Source organism: Papio anubis, chromosome X (assembly GCF_008728515.1).
Source record: "Papio anubis isolate 15944 chromosome X, Panubis1.0, whole genome shotgun sequence".
Taxonomy (NCBI): domain Eukaryota; kingdom Metazoa; phylum Chordata; class Mammalia; order Primates; family Cercopithecidae; genus Papio; species Papio anubis.
Window position 1 is genome coordinate 113984424 of NC_044996.1, and position 16081 is coordinate 114000504.

General features: G+C 35.7%; 1 protein-coding gene across 6 annotated transcripts in view; it reads left to right on the forward strand.

Annotated features, from left to right (window-relative positions):
* DMD (dystrophin) overlaps positions 1-16081 on the forward strand; it is a 2174064-nt gene that overhangs the window by 1775502 nt on the left and 382481 nt on the right. For 5 of the 6 annotated variants that reach the window (XM_031660704.1, XM_031660695.1, XM_031660696.1 and 2 more), the window contains 2 exons: positions 4475-4647; positions 15048-15204. In XM_031660704.1, the coding sequence (XP_031516564.1) occupies positions 4475-4647; positions 15048-15204 (330 nt within the window). Of the gene's footprint in view, positions 1-3639; positions 3726-4474; positions 4648-15047; positions 15205-16081 lie in introns of those variants that run through there. The other variant, XM_031660699.1, reaches the window with a different exon arrangement.

The window sequence follows — 16081 nt, forward strand, 5'->3', positions numbered from 1 at the left end:
AGAAAGGAGATTCACAGCAGGAGTAGATGAGACTCAGATAAGAAGGAAGTGTGGAATCTGTAAAAACCCTTCAGAAAACAGGATCTCCCCTACTCCTAAAACTGCTGTACTATGAACATATTGCTTGTCTCGTAACTGAACTTTTTTGGTACTCCCAGCTGAAATTTGCTCTATAATTGTGCAGAACTTTAGACCAAATATTTCTCTTATGGGACACACATTCTTTTATTCGTTTGCACCCATTTTCTCAACTACTTTGTGTTTTCTCTTGTAGTATTGGATGCATCTCTGTCCACTGCTACAAATCTGTTTAATAGTCTTTATATTAATAAGACCATAAAATTGCTCTTTGTATGCTGAAATCATTATCCTTTATTTTCTAACGGCAATCCTAGATTTGTGAAAATTTAGGTAGTAGCATTATTAATAGGAAAAACTACCACCAACAACTAAACTTGAAAGGTAGTATAGCCTAGTGGCTAAGAGCACAGTCCCTGAAGTCTGACTGACTAGGTTCTAAATCTTGCTGCATTTATTAGTTGTGTGACCTTGGGCATTTTTAGTTAACCTTACAGTAGTTTCATTATCTTATATGGAAAATGAAGGTAATAGTAGCCCCTACCCTGGAGGGTTGTTGAGAGGAGAAAATGAGCTCATGTATATACAGCACTTTGGACAGCACCTGGTATATAGTAAGTTTCATGTATGTTGTTGCTTTTGCTGCTGCTGCTGCTGCTATGGTTTTTGTTACATAACAAATACCTTTTCCCCTTTGTTTATTCGTTATTGCTTTTCCTAAAGACTACAGTCACAAAAAAGAAGAAAAAAATTAGAGAGCATACAGTGAATGCAGTAATGAATGATCTTTTCTACTTAAGTCAGAAGTGAAATAAAACTATCCTAAAATTTCCATGAAAATTACCCTTTGTCCAGATTGGCTACCCTCTGAGAACCCCACTTGATTCTCCATATCAATCTTTTGCTTTTTTATGCTACCTGAGTCTGAGGTTTAGTCTTTAAATGATGAGTTTAGACAAATATCATTATGGTAGTTTTATATATATGGCTCATGTTGCCTTATTGATACTGAAAAATCTCCACTACAACATGCCAGTGTTTGAAAGAGAGCCTTGGGTTCTTCCCCAATACTTACCTTCCTTTTAGGGCAACCTATCTGAATTCTGTAGCTTGACAGGTTTCCTACCAGCCTGCCATCCCAAAGGAACATGGATGAGCTATGTTTATGCTGATGCGTCAAATCATTTCTTGGTATGGTTCCACGTGGTATGGTCCACATGGCTCTTGTAGACAAAGAGATGAACTACTGATGGCAGAATTTCTGTTCTGGCAGCAGGGAAATTTGTAGAAAGGAAACCTTTTCAGTGTGAACATTTTTTGCTCACAGGTGGTCCAGGATGCCCCATGCTAAATGAGAAGTGAAAAGAGCAGTCAGAATTCAATTTTTCATTGAGAACAAATCAATCCACGTGGGTAAACATTTTATCAAACTCAAGATTGCTGTCTCTCAAGGTGCTTTTCCCTCAACAGTCACTTATTTCCTCTTGCAAGTAGTATCTTCGTTCAGGTTCAATGACTACTGTATATTATGTCCAATGCTTCGGGCAAATGGGTTGGCGGTGACAGCCCAAGATCTTCTAGAATCAAGAGAATTGGATCCACTTCCGAGTTCTAACACTTATCAGCTATGTGACTTTTAGGCAAGTCAGTTAAACATCCAAGTCACAGTGCTCTCATCTGCAAAACAGAAAATGTGATGTACTTCACAGAGCCAGGGGGAGGAATGACTAAGGTGGTACATTTGTACGTGCTTTGTAACCAGTAAAGCCCTTTACTGTACACGTGTCATTTATAGCTGTATACCACCATCATGACCTAGAAAACGAGTACTGACAGAAGACTTATCTTCTTGCCAATGCTAAGACAACTTTAGCCATTTCTGCATTTCTAAAGGAAGGAGTCTTTATCCCCGTATCTATGAAGACTTGGCAGGAATTCCCATCAGTATTTAGTTGGTAATATAAACAAATTAAACAAAAGTGCGCACTAGGTTTTAGGAAAATTAAAGACAGAGCTATCATTTGTACTCCTCTTACATTTCCCAAAGTGCTAAAACTAGACAGTAATTCAGTCCTCAATAACTACTTGTTTATCAACTTTATATTCATTTATTTGTTGATAATACAACAAAGATGTCTATACGCAGTATAATATACATGGCAAAGATGAAAATTAGCAAATTCATGAATCAGCACAAAGAAAGTGTTGGTGACTTCATGGTATACATAACCTTAAGGAGCTCGTGATTGAGCCTGGGTCTCTGCTATCAATCTAGGATATAAAAATTCAAATGTACTATCCTTCATATGTATACTAATATAGTAAACATGGAAAACTGATGCTACTAGTGAAAATACTTTATTTTGTTGAACAACTAAAAGTTTGTCTTTAATCCCCTAAGTGCATACACAAAAGGAAAGTGTTGTACAAATCAAATACAACAGAACAAGAAAAGTAAAAGACAAGTGAAGGAATTTTCTGGAACTTAGATCTGGTTGGCTTTTTCTCCTGAAGTACTTAGATAAATTCACTCACTTTTCTCTTTTGCTGAAGAAGTGCAAATTAGGCAGACGTGTTATTCTATGTAGGCAAAAGGAAGAAAGAAAGAAAAACATAAAATGGCTATCTATTTGACCAAACTTCATTCTTCAAGAATCCCAATACTAACCTTCTACCATATAAACTAGTTTCAAAATCAGGCTATACCCTTCCAGTACAAACCTGGTTTTGATGGGACAGAGATACTACTCAGTCTGTTTCAGTATTTCCCTTCTTTCAACTTCTGATGTGGTTCTATCCATATTCCCCTTCCTGTCTCCCAGTCAAAGAGAATGGGACACAACTCTCTTTAGAGTCCATCAGTGATGCTTTAGCTGCCAAAAATAGTGACAACAGACATTCATTGTCTGTCTACCTTACTTGTCTAATATTCAGAATTCTGCATCTTAAGAGGCTGTGGCTGAAAACATGAGCCAGTTCTTCAGAATTTCTAACATGTTATTTCTGCCACTTTCTCCCTTACTTTAGCAGAGTAATTTAATTCAATTTGAGAGAGAGAGAGAGGGGAAAAAAAAACTTTTCTGGTTACACAGATCAATCCAATTGTTTGGAGCTTCAGAGTGAATTTTTAAACTTGTTGAACAGAAGCATACAAATCTCTAAGAGCAAGTCAGATAATGTACAAAGCCTCCATTCATTGTGTAGGCAGAAAGGAATGCTGGTACCCGGCAGCTCTCAAAGGAATGTTCCCTTGGCTTTGACTGTTCTGCTGGGAACAAGGAGGGAAACACATATATAAAATGAATTTATAATGTCTCTGGCTTGTAATGGCAAAATGATAAGAAAAGTTGGCTGTTTAATATAAACTGTCAGTTGCATATTCCAGGCCTCCTCTCTTTGAGGTTCCTCCCACATCCACACGCCCGGCTACTGTTTAGTGCAGAGTACAAAGTGGCCGTTTATTATTATTGACTGGTGAGGCCTGTGCTCCAAAATTCATTCTGTCAACAGAATGTAAGCAAAGTTGGCATTTTAAAGCGGGGCTCTTTCAGTTTCTGGGTTTTCTCAGGATTGCTATGCAACAGGATCAGTGCTGTAGTCCTCGGTTCAAGCTGAAAATGTTACACAGGAAGACATACCATGTAAAGGTCAGATTCTTCTACTGTAATAATTTTCTTGATCTGTGTATATGCAAATGAGGTTGAATGCATAACCTCTTATCATAACTCTTACCAAGGTCCTATGTACTTTCTACCTGTCAAGCCTAAAAATATGTATTAAATGGGAAATCATAACTAATAAATGTATGATGCTGTACTCTATGTATGATGCTATAATACCAAGGTGAACTTAATGTGTGTTGTCAAGAAGATTCTCTCCCCCATGACAGACTCCCAGGAATGTGCTGGTGCTGTGGACCAAGTACAATCTTGTTTATTAGTCTCTCCACGCTTTTATGGTCAGAGTTAACTCTACAGACTACTACGTGAATAGAAAATATGACTTGATCCATATAGTAATGAAATTATTGGCACTGGGGTATACTTTATCATAGAATTTTATTTCCTATCACTTCCATAAAATAATACATTTTGTTCATAGACTAGAAGATATAACTAGTGAACTTTATGAAGTTATAAATACATTACTTTCCAACTCATAATGGCAAGGAGTAAATTTATTACATGTAATAAGATGCCCATTTTAAATCTACATAATAACAGGTGAAGGCAATACGCCAAGAAAAGGGATTTAAGATGTATCTTCTTGTTAGTTAACCTGATTGAAGTGTCTTTTGAACTAATAATTATTTATTTTTTGCAATTCTCCAAATTCACATTCATCGCTTGCTTCCTTTGGTAATTCTGCACATATTCTTCTTCCTGCTGTCCTGTAGGACCTCCAAGGTGAAATTGAAGCTCACACAGATGTTTATCACAACCTGGATGAAAACAGCCAAAAAGTCCTGAGATCCCTGGAAGGTTCTGATGATGCAGTCCTGTTACAAAGACGTTTGGATAACATGAACTTCAAGTGGAGTGAACTTCGGAAAAAGTCTCTCAACATTAGGTAGGAAAAGATCTGGAGCAAAAAGGCCAAAATGAATTAAAATGGCCAAATTTTCCTCATTGTCTTAGCACAAGCAACTAGTATCTCACATGTCTATGTAAATCATCCAATTTCAGAATGATTCATTTTATTTTGAATAAATGAATCATTTATTTGCTTGGTATGGAGATGACACTTGAGGATTCAGATTAGATTAAAATGGTGATGTTTTATAACCATAGGAGACATGGATATTAAGACATTAGAGTGAATTCAAATGAGGAGGTGCAGCTATTCTAATTTCATAAATTTCTCTTTTGGCATATCACAGGGTTATACAAAAAGCGATAACAAATTAACGGATATTATGGAATTATTTTTGGCATTAGTCTAAATGCATACCAGAGGACAGTCTTTAAGAACTGTAACACATTATAATTAACAGTTTAGAGGAGATAGCTCCTACAGTTAAAGAGAGACTATAGCAACTTCCTGTCTTTTGCTTCCTCTCAGATTTTGTTAAAACACCTCCTCTGTAAACTAAGCTTTTAGTTGTACTATACTCACATACTTCATATTTTGCCCCCTTCTATGTGCCAGCTTTCTTTTGAGAAGTTAGTTAATGGATGCATCGTAGCATCTTTGTAAAAGGGGCAGAGGGAAGTTCTTGTTATACCAGTTTTGCAGTAGTTCCGTGGAGGAACAAAAGGATAGAGATAGTAAAATGCCCCTTGTAACTTAAATGATCCAGCAAGGGCGGGGAATGAAAGCCAGTCTTCCTGCTTTCTAAGCAGTTGCCTTTCTTAATTCATTTCTCTTTATTAAAACTATTTTGTGCTTTCTTCTATGTCTAGAGAAAAAGTGATAGTGAAGGGAGGTAGAAGATGACCAAATGGACTTAATAATAGTTATGGGAGTATGCACTAAAGAGTGGGAGTAGTTACTACCTCTAGATAGAAAGATTACAGAAGGGAGTTTTTTTTTCTTCTTTATAGTTCTTCTAACTTGTCCAAAATTTTAACATATATACTTCTATGAGGAGGAAAATCTGAATTTTTATTAATTCAGAAGCACTATTGTAAATGTCTGCATCAAGTATGAAATAATGATGGCAACTAACGTTTACATGATGTACCTACATACCACACAACGCCATAAGCACTTTCCATTCATTGACTGGTTTAATGCTCTCAGCAACCCTAAGAGGTAGATTTTATTGTTAAATTCTTTTTACATTTGAAGAAAGTGAGGCACAGAGAGGCTAAATAACTTCCTTAGGGTCACTTAGCAAGTGGAAGATACAAGATGGAAACAGGGAGTCTGGGCCAGGTAGATATAACTAACCGTCAAGTGGTTTAGAAACTCTAAGAGGCCAGGTCATTGAATGTTAGAATGAGTCACTCTGGCCGGGCGTGGTGGCTCACGCCTGTAATCCCAGCATTTTGGGAGGCTGAGGCCAGTGGATCATGAGGTCAAGAGATCAAGACCATCCTGGCCAACATGATGAAACCCCGTCTCTACTAAAAATACAAAAATTAGCTGGGTATGGTGGCGCGCACCTGTAGTCCCAGCTACTCGGGAGGCTGAGGCAGGAGAATCACTTGAACCTGGGAGGCGGAGGTTGCGGTGAGCCGGGATCGCACCACTTCACTCCAGCCTGGGAGACAGAGTGAGACTCTGTCTCAAAAAAAAAAAAAAAAAAGAAAGAAAAAGAAAAAGAAACCAGGGATTCTGACTTCAGAGTCTGAACTTTTAACCACCATGCGATACCATAGCATATAAAGAAAGAAGGAAACTTCTACAAAGAAATGCATACAAATTGAAAGGATGGAATAGAGAGTAGATTTTTTTCTAGGAGTAGAAAAGGATTTGTTTTTATGAGAAGTAGATTGCTAGGAGTAGAACAGAGTTTATATTTATGTATAAGGTGTTTTTTCTTCTTTCCCCCAAGTTTGCACCTTGGCTTCCCAGACTTTGTTCCTTATCTCCCTATTTTGTTTATGAATTTTGTATCAACTTGTTGGTGGTACACTGAGAGCAACAATGGCAATAGCATTTTCAAAGATAGGGAGTCTCTGTTAGCTTTCTACAGCTTAAACTCTTAAGAGAGGTCAGTATGTGTGATGACATAGGCCACTTTCATAACATTCGTCATTAAAAAAGAATGAAAATGTGCGATGGAAGAAAATATTGGCAGGTAGAGTTAAGTTATTCTTCTCTGCACAAAAGAAAAAGAAAGGTGCTATAATTGTTCCGAGTATCACTGAGTGCCTTTTCTCTCCCTCATGTGAACTTGATAAAATAAAAGGAGAATTAAAAGTCGCAAACAGCATGTCAGCCAAAATATGAACCCTTCATTCTCCGCAGTTTCCCATGTGTCAGCTACCGCAGTTTAATTCTTGCTGTCATTAATCAGGTAGAAAACAGTTACCTTAGCTTATCTAAGGTGCTGTGAATTCTAGAATTTAAATATTCAAATCAATGGTTTGGGCTTTTATATAGGCCTCTCTAATAATACAGGATATGTTATAAGCACTCATAAAAAGCAAAGAAATAATTCTCCACATAAAAGCAATTTAGCTTATTTCCTAACACTTGATTGAAATTAGGGTATTGGTCAATCTATAGCAAAAGGCAGAGTTCAATTGAGAGAAGTATAGTAAAGGCAGTAATTAGGGATGATTATGAAATAGGATAGAATAACACTGGAAGAGTTAGATATAGACGCATTAGTGGCACTGATAAACCTGCTTTATGAATCTTGTCACTTCTTCCATGGGGGTTATTTTAAAATGAAAAGTTGCCACAATTAAAAAATAGTTTCCATGATATCCTGGAAAAATAGTCCTGTGTTTGCCCAAGTTATAACATATTATAAAAAATTACAGTTTGTTCATTGTTTTGTGAGGGATTCTGAAACTGCTCTTATATTTTGAAAAAATAAAACCATTGGTGCTTTATTTCCCAGGTGTCCATTTTTAAAGAAGCAAAATTGAATTTGAATCCAAATGATTTTGAAGTTTCCCTTTGCATTCCATTGGCTCGTAAGAGATATTCTTGTGCTTCCAAATACAAGTCCATATTGTATCATTTTCCTTCCATTTATTTTTCTTCTGCCATACATCTTTTCTTTTCCTGTGATTAAAAGTCTTATTTAAGTCATCATGTTATGCCATATTGATACATTTACAAGAATACTCTACCTTGGATGCTGTTTATATCATATTACTCTTTTGTTCAAAGCTTCCATGTTGTAAATCTCCATATCTCCCTCATTCATTTATTTATTTGTTCATTTAACAAATATTTAATGAATGCCTGCTATGTACTAGGCACTCTTCTGGGCACGGAGGATACAACCATGAATAAAGCATACCCAAAAAATCACTGCTCTAATGAAGTTATATTTAATCATTAGAATCTAGTAGGCCCTTCACTCTCTGCCAACTGTGCCTATTAAGTCCTTGCTAAGCCCTTCCCTTCTCTGTTCTTTTTCTGCCTCCAGTTCCTTTCTCACCACGCGTCATTCTATTACTCCCCAACATAGATTCTCTGAGCCAAGAGAATCAATAGATTCTATTTTCTAACCGCATTCCTACTCTCCAACAATTTCCTCACTCTCCCATATGAGTGTGTACCCTTGCTGGTTCTCACACTTGCAACATTCTCTCGCCTCTTATTCTCCAAATTTTGATTCATATTCCGTAACGAATCTTTTCTTTTCTGGCTGTTTCCTCACTAGGTCTTCCCAATACTATTCTAATTTACACTTGATAACATGTTTCTCCAAGTGTTCAAGAGTTGCTTTATAGGGCTATGCTTACTGCCTCCAGCTAACTTATATGAATACAAAAATTTCAAACTTGAAATTTGTGAGTATGGTAGAGTAGAAAGACATGAGCCAGCAGCTGGGCAACCCAGTTTCCCTTCTGTTCTGTTCTGTCACTAACTGTCTAGTATATAATCTTGATCAAGTCACTTAACTGCTTCAGACTTCAATTTTCTCCTTCACTGAAATGAAGAGTTTGACCAGAAACATGAACAGTCTCTTCCAGTTCTCCTGCAGTTCTACAATTTTATTCTTTTAATTCTGCAATCACACTTTATGAACCCGGAAAAATTGTTTAATTTTTCTACCTTGGTTTTCTTAATTAAAATAGAACTGATTAATCTAAAAGGCATTGTATAAAGTAAATAAGATGTCTTTGAGAGAAAAGAAATTTAATCGAAATTGTATAATCCTATCTCATAAGTTAATTCAAGAAAATTATATACTATCATTCCACATGCATTATCACATCACATGTTGGCCAAGAGGTATAAGGAAGAAAAGTAAGTAGTCAGCGATAATTTAAGTTCCATCAAATGAAACAAAAACATTAACTGCTTTAAGTGGGCAAAAAACAAAGAGAAAATTATTTACTTAAATGTACACACACACATACACACACAGTTACTAATGACATTACCCAATATTAAGATGGTAATTAGTCAAAGAAAGTGTTTTTCATTCTAAAATTCCATATCTACAATCCTTGTATTTTTAATTTTAAAATATTAATAACTTGAGAAGTCAATTTTTTATATAAGAAATATATATGAAGATTTCAATTTAGTCTACTACTAGATTATTTTTCCAGATCATTGTATATACTATTAACTATGAAAATCACATAATATGTTGTCAACATAATTTCAGCAGAATTTACGTTCTGTGAGATTTTTATATTTTGCAGAAAAATTTGTAAATGTTATATAAAATATTGACATTTATACAATTCTGAACATTAAGAGGCAAGGACACTGACATTATAGTCTGTTGAAGCAACAAATCTATTGGGGAGTACTTGCTATTAGAGGTTAGAATAGTTAGTGTCTTTTTATAATGGAGAACAAAGAAAGGGCAAAAAGAGGTGGGGTCTACCTTTGAGAGAAAAATGCAACTTGGACATTGAATATCTCTTACCTTCTTTCTCTCACTTTTAGAATGCTAATTATGTTTGAATGTTGGAGTTAAAAACCTGTCTAGAAAAAAAAATGTTGACTTCTCTTTGGGATTAATTCTCTCTCTTTATTTAAAGAGATAGCTCCCATTTTAATTCTGTGGTTCTTTAATTTTTTTGTTTCTGAAGTACAAGTTCAAATTATTTATCTGTTGATGACACCCTGGAGATTTTTCTCAATGTTCTCTTGTAGTAGTTTCATGGTTTGAGGTCTTACATTTAAGTCTTTAATCCACTTTGATTTGATTTTTGTATATGGTGAGAGATCGGGGTCTAGATTCATTCTGCATATGGGTATTCAGTTTTTCTGCACCATTTGTGGTAGAGACTGTCTTTTCCCCACTGTATGTTCTTGGCACCTTTGTCAAAAATGAGTTAACTGTAGGTGTGTGGATTCGTTTTGGGGTTATCTAGTCTTTTCCATGGGTCTTTGTGTCTGTTTTTATGGCAGTATTGTGGTTCTTTATCATTTCTGCATTCCTACCTTTTCTTTATGCATGCTTAAGTGCTATTTTATTACATGAGGGTACTAAAGATTTATAGGGATATATCATTAGTTTTATAAAGGAAGTCAAAGTGAAAAATGAATTCAATATAACACATTTCACTTTAAGAATGCATGCCTTTCAGAGTAAAGTTTTATTAAGGATTTCAAACTAGGCATTAACCAAATCACAGTTGAAATATCTGTGTCTAGAGAAATAACAGTCACTTTATCAGCCCCTATAATTCTTAGCGTCCTGACACTGAGGAGTTCCTTAAAGACCAAGCAATATACTCCAACACATCTAAAGGCTCTGTGTTTTACCTAAACCTTACAAATTGTGGAAACTATCAGCTTTTTAGAGATTAGCACTTGCCTTGTTAAATGGTAGTAACCCCTAAGCTCTTGTCTTCACTAATAAAGATTAGTAGAAATAGATAGAAGCTAAGTATGCCCCTTTGAAACACCTCTTTTATTTTCTGTTGAGTGGGTAGGAATAAACAGAATATATTTGACAATTAGCAATGTTAAAAGACAAACTTTAGACAAATTCAGTTTTGCAGAGTTTATTTGAGCAAAAAACAATTCATGAATCAGACAGTACTCAGAATTAGAAGTTCAGAAAGCTCCACCCAACAAGGTGGGCAGGCAGTATTTATAGATAGAAAAAGGAAGTGACATACAGAAACAGCTTGACTAGTTACAGCTTAGAATTTGGCTTACTTGGGAATAGTGTAAATAGGCATTTGCCTTATATGGACATGAGCTGATCAGTTTACAGCCTGTGATTAGCTGAATCTTGACTGCTGGGATTGGCTGAGACTCAGCTATTTGTTACAAGAATGTACTCTTAAGTTGCGTATTGCTTACATGCCAAGCTGGGTTGCAGTTTGCTGTGTACAGAGGCAGCTTTAGGCCCAATTTAATTTAATTTAACAGCAACAAGCCTTTTTGCTCAGAGATCTAAAACATTTGGTTAAAACCACTAAGGTTTAAGGATTTTCCCATCTCACAAAGGTTTGTAATTTCCATTTCCCATATCTAAATAGGACAGCTCAAGTTATGTTTTTCAGCAGCTGTTTTATACCTTTGCAATCTTGATTTCTACATATGCAAAACAAGAAGGTTGAACTATAATCTCTCAGGTTCCTTCCAGCCCCAACAGCCTATATATGATATAACCAGAAAAAAAAAGTCATTACAAATACAAAGAAACATTTTCAGGAGGAGATATTCCACATGCAAACATAGGTTAATCATTTCGAAATATCTGGTATATACACTCGTGAAAATAAAAATAGGGCATGAGGCATTTGTTTTAATAAATCTGTTGGGAAATGTGACTTGATAACATTTCACGGGCTTAACATGGTCAAAGAAAATGTTTTGAGCTCATAATGTTCCTTACATTTAGATCTTCAAAATCAAGTCACTGACAGATGCCACCTTTGCCCTGTGGAGACCAAGAAGTAATGTTTGGGGCATATCAGAAATGCTTTAATAAATTCTTTATCAAAGAATGGTTCTGGAGCTTACCTGTGGAATTGTGAAGGTTCTTGTTAAGAGCAGAGATTCTTGATAGAATTATAGAAAGTCTGGAGGTGGCACCTAGCAATCTCGATTTTAAACAAGCTACTCAAATGTTTCCTATGCACGCTAGAGATTGAGACCCAGAGCTTTAGATTGAACACATTTGTGTATGCTGTTTTAATTCATTCTCTGGCTGCCTTTCACCTCTTCTGTGCTTACTCAGTGTTCTCTGTGCTTTATAAGTTTTTTGCTTCAGTTTTTGTCCTCCCAGCACATTTTTCCTTTCACTCTTGAGCTTTAGGAGAGGGAAAAAATGAAGCAATCTGATATGTAGTTAAGATGATCAAACATTCTGAAATTTTATCTAACTCCACACCTTAGAAAAAAATTAAAGAATGGCCCCTTATCCAGATATGTGAGAGGCTTTTCACCTTTTAAGGTTCTAGGTCCGTCTTCTGCTGCTATATTAGATCTCTTGACTGTCCTCTGTCCCTGGCTTCCAACAACCCCTATTTCACGCTATTAAGTTTTCTCTTAGATCCTTTAGAACTGAATTCCTGGCTGGGTGCGGTGGCTTATGCCTCTAATCCCAACATTTTGGGAGGCTGAGGCAGGTGGATCACCTGAGGTCAAGAGTTCGAGACCAGCCTGGCCAACATGGCGAAACCCATCTCTACTAAAAATACAAAAAAATAGCTGGGTGTGGTGGTGGGTGCCTGTAATCCCAGCCACTTGGGAGGCGGATGCAGGAGAGAATTGCTTGAACCCGGGAGGTGGAGGTTGCAGTGAACCAAGATCGTGCCATTGCACTCCAGCCTGGGTGACAGATCAAGACTCTGTCTCAAAGAAAAAAAAAAAGAGAGAGAGACAGAGAGCTGAATTCCTAAGGTCTCAGTTATTTTGATCTCGCTTAGGGGACGCAAAGGGGTTCATTGACCCACTAATAATTAGTCAGCACCATTTAACCTAGAACTGGAATTTTAGCACTTCCTTACGTAAACAAAGCCGCAGCTTGAGGTCTCAACATAGGCAGCCTGCCCTTCACTATATCCTCCTCTAGACCTCTCTGCCACAACGATTTTTTGTTTCCTCTACCAGGCGTACAGAGACCAAACATTAAGCATCGTTATATTCTCTCTTCCCTTCCTCTCTCCCTCCTCCCCAATGCATCCTAGAGACCTAGAGGCAGTCAATAAATATTTGTTTAATCAGTGTCTTTTCTACCTTTTGCTGCTTTTCCATGTCTGAGCCCTACCTCTCTCCACCTACCTTTCAAAATGTCCTGCTTGACAGCCTCTTTCACTCTCAAAGGGACCACACTGAATTCCAGACGCCCCAAGGAATTCATTTAACCATTATACATTACATGCCTTTAAACAGCTAAAATCTTGCATAGGGAATTGTCGCTTACGCTTATCATGGAAAAGTGATAACTGAAAGGATGGTACAGAAACATAAAAGAACTGACCTCTAATTGCATGCAATCTGCATGCACTATTAGATTCAATTCATGACATTTATGGTATTTCACGATTCACTTCTTAGGAAATAATACCTCAGAGTCTTGAACAATTTATCTTATTTGATGGAAATGCCTTCATTTTTTCTGAACATATTGTTTATATTGCAATTATAGAAAGAAAATCTTGACAATTTGGAAAAGTATAAAGATTAAGAAATAAATCACCTGTAAATCTACCTCTGAGGGATAACCTTGTTGTCATTACAAAATTTTTTCATAGACAAGCATGTACATACAAATACATACACATACACAAATATTTTAGAAAAATTCAAAAAATGTATTTGTTTTGTAACCTGTTTTCTCACTTAGTAACTGACATGATGACTTTTCCATATCCATAAATATTTGACTATGTCATCATATTGAACCTTGCATAGGATTTTACTGTATGAATGCACCATTATATATATAATAATTCCCTTTTAAATTAAGAGCTACTTAATTAAATTCATATATAAATTTCATTAATTTCTAAATTTAAAGCATATACAAGTTTCATTGCATTTGAAAACAATCAGTAGGTAGCGGTTTTGCATTTCTCAAGCAATTCCCTCATATTGAATATTTAAGTTGTTTCTGTTTTATCAATCTTAAATGATGCTATATATAACATTTTTCCACCTATATCTTTGTATCTTTTTCCAATTTCTTTGTTAGTATAAATTCCTTGAATTTAAGCCTGTGGGTCATTGTATTTGCACATTTTAAAGACTTTTATGTATTGTCAAATTATCCTTCAGAAAGTTTGGAACAATTTAATTTCAGTAGATAAGTATTCTTTGGTGATTCTGTTTGACTAAGGCCAAAAGGAGAATTGTATTTGAAATGTCAAGCTAAGTTACCAAATGGCTAAGGGAAATGTTGCTCTACCTGGTTGCTTTGCTTTATATTTCAATCTTTGCAGCATTAAAGACTTTATTATATTTATGTTATAGGTAGCATTATTATGAATTAATTAGTAATTGCTGATAATAGCTGAGTGATTCAGCATAATTTCTAATTTACCTGAAGATAGAGCTTTGCTGAGATGCTGCGTTTCCTCTTTGTTTTCTGGATGATGATTTATTTTATTAATTTAGCTTCTCATCTTCAAGTAAAATGTGGATTTTATAGCATAGATCATTCATTTGTGTATTCTTAAATGGCTTCAAAGGATTAACATGTTCTAAATACAGTTGACGGTAAAGCACTCAGTCTCCTGCCTAAATTATTCATGTTCGGGGGAAGCTTTCAGATAAATGTCTGATTTTACTCTTCCATGTGAGTTGTTGTCTTAGTATTTTTTACACAAAGGAAACAAAGCAGAAAATGTTGAAACTTGGTGAAGACAAATCCCAGGTGCACACAAATAAAGAAGGGTAGGGGAAAAGGAGAAGCATTTGGGAAGAGGAGCAGAAAGGAACAGACGCCAGATGGAAGAACTCAATGGAAAAGGCTGCCTAGGGTGTAGAAATGGAAAAGTCAAAATGTGGGGAGAGACCTTTCCATTTCTCAAGGCAGAAAGAATTCCAGTACTAGCATGAGTCACATGAAAACGAAGTGTTTTTTATTAGTCACTGCATCCAGTTTTTTCTACCAGAAATATTAAGAATCACTGACTATAACACTATGGAAAAGCAATCGATTCCAGTGCATATTCCATGCCAAAAGTCTCAGCATTCTGCATGTGGAAATAAACATATGGCTAAACACTGCCTTTTCTCAAAATTGCCATCAAACTATCCCCTGTTTTATGGCTCTCAAAAGTAAGTAGCCAGATTTTTATTCAAGACTGCTTTGTAGCTCACAATAGGTTTACTGTACTTTTTTAATGGAATTGTTAGAATCGTCGATTATAATTCTAGATATTCTGACATAGTATGCTGCTGTTCTTTTTCAGGTCCCATTTGGAAGCCAGTTCTGACCAGTGGAAGCGTCTGCACCTTTCTCTACAGGAACTTCTGGTGTGGCTACAGCTGAAAGATGATGAATTAAGCCGGCAGACACCTATTGGAGGCGACTTTCCAGCGGTTCAGAAGCAGAACGATGTACATAGGGTAGGACATTTTTAAGCCTAGTGCTTTGCACATGTTAAGCACATAGTAATCCAGTGACTAATTTAAAATTAATTTTGTTTGAAATTAAGTTGAATAGAAATCTTTTTTACTCTTCTCACCCAAGGGTCAATTACAAATAATTCAAGCCATTATATTTTAAATGTCAAACACATCTGTGTTAATAATACCGTTTAAGAAATCGTCCATCTCTTTTGACTATATATAAAAAAAACTTTTCATTATGAAAAATACTGAACATATGCAAAAGTAGACAGAATGCTATAATAAAACTCATGTACCCATCAAGACATCAACAATTATCAAATCACATCAGATCTTATTTATTCTATAGCTCTTCCCAGATTATTTTAAAACAAATATCAGGCATGTGTTATTTTATTTGTTAATATTTCAAAAGGTTAAAAGATAGGATTTACTCTTTTAAGATAATCACCTTGCTACTATAATGCTTTTGAAATATCAATAATTTCATCATATCAAATATCCAGTCCGTATTCAAATTTCCATTTCTCTCATACATATTATGAATTTTTTAAACTTTTTCTGGTTTGGATTTAAATAAAAATTGAAATCAGACCCACACCTTACTTTGGTTAATTGGTCTTTTTATTACTTTTTATTTGGGAGTAATGACAGATTCACTGTAAGTTTCTAAAATAGTATAGTTTCCCTGTACCTTTCACCCTGTTTCTTCTCATCATTGTATGTCATGCAACTGTAGTACAATTCTTATTGTCATTTCAACATGCAATCAATATAAAAAATGTACATTTACAGCACGTCTCAATTCAGGCTTATTACATTCCAAGTACTCAGTAGCCAGATGTTGCCAGTAGCTACCAATTAAACAGTGCAG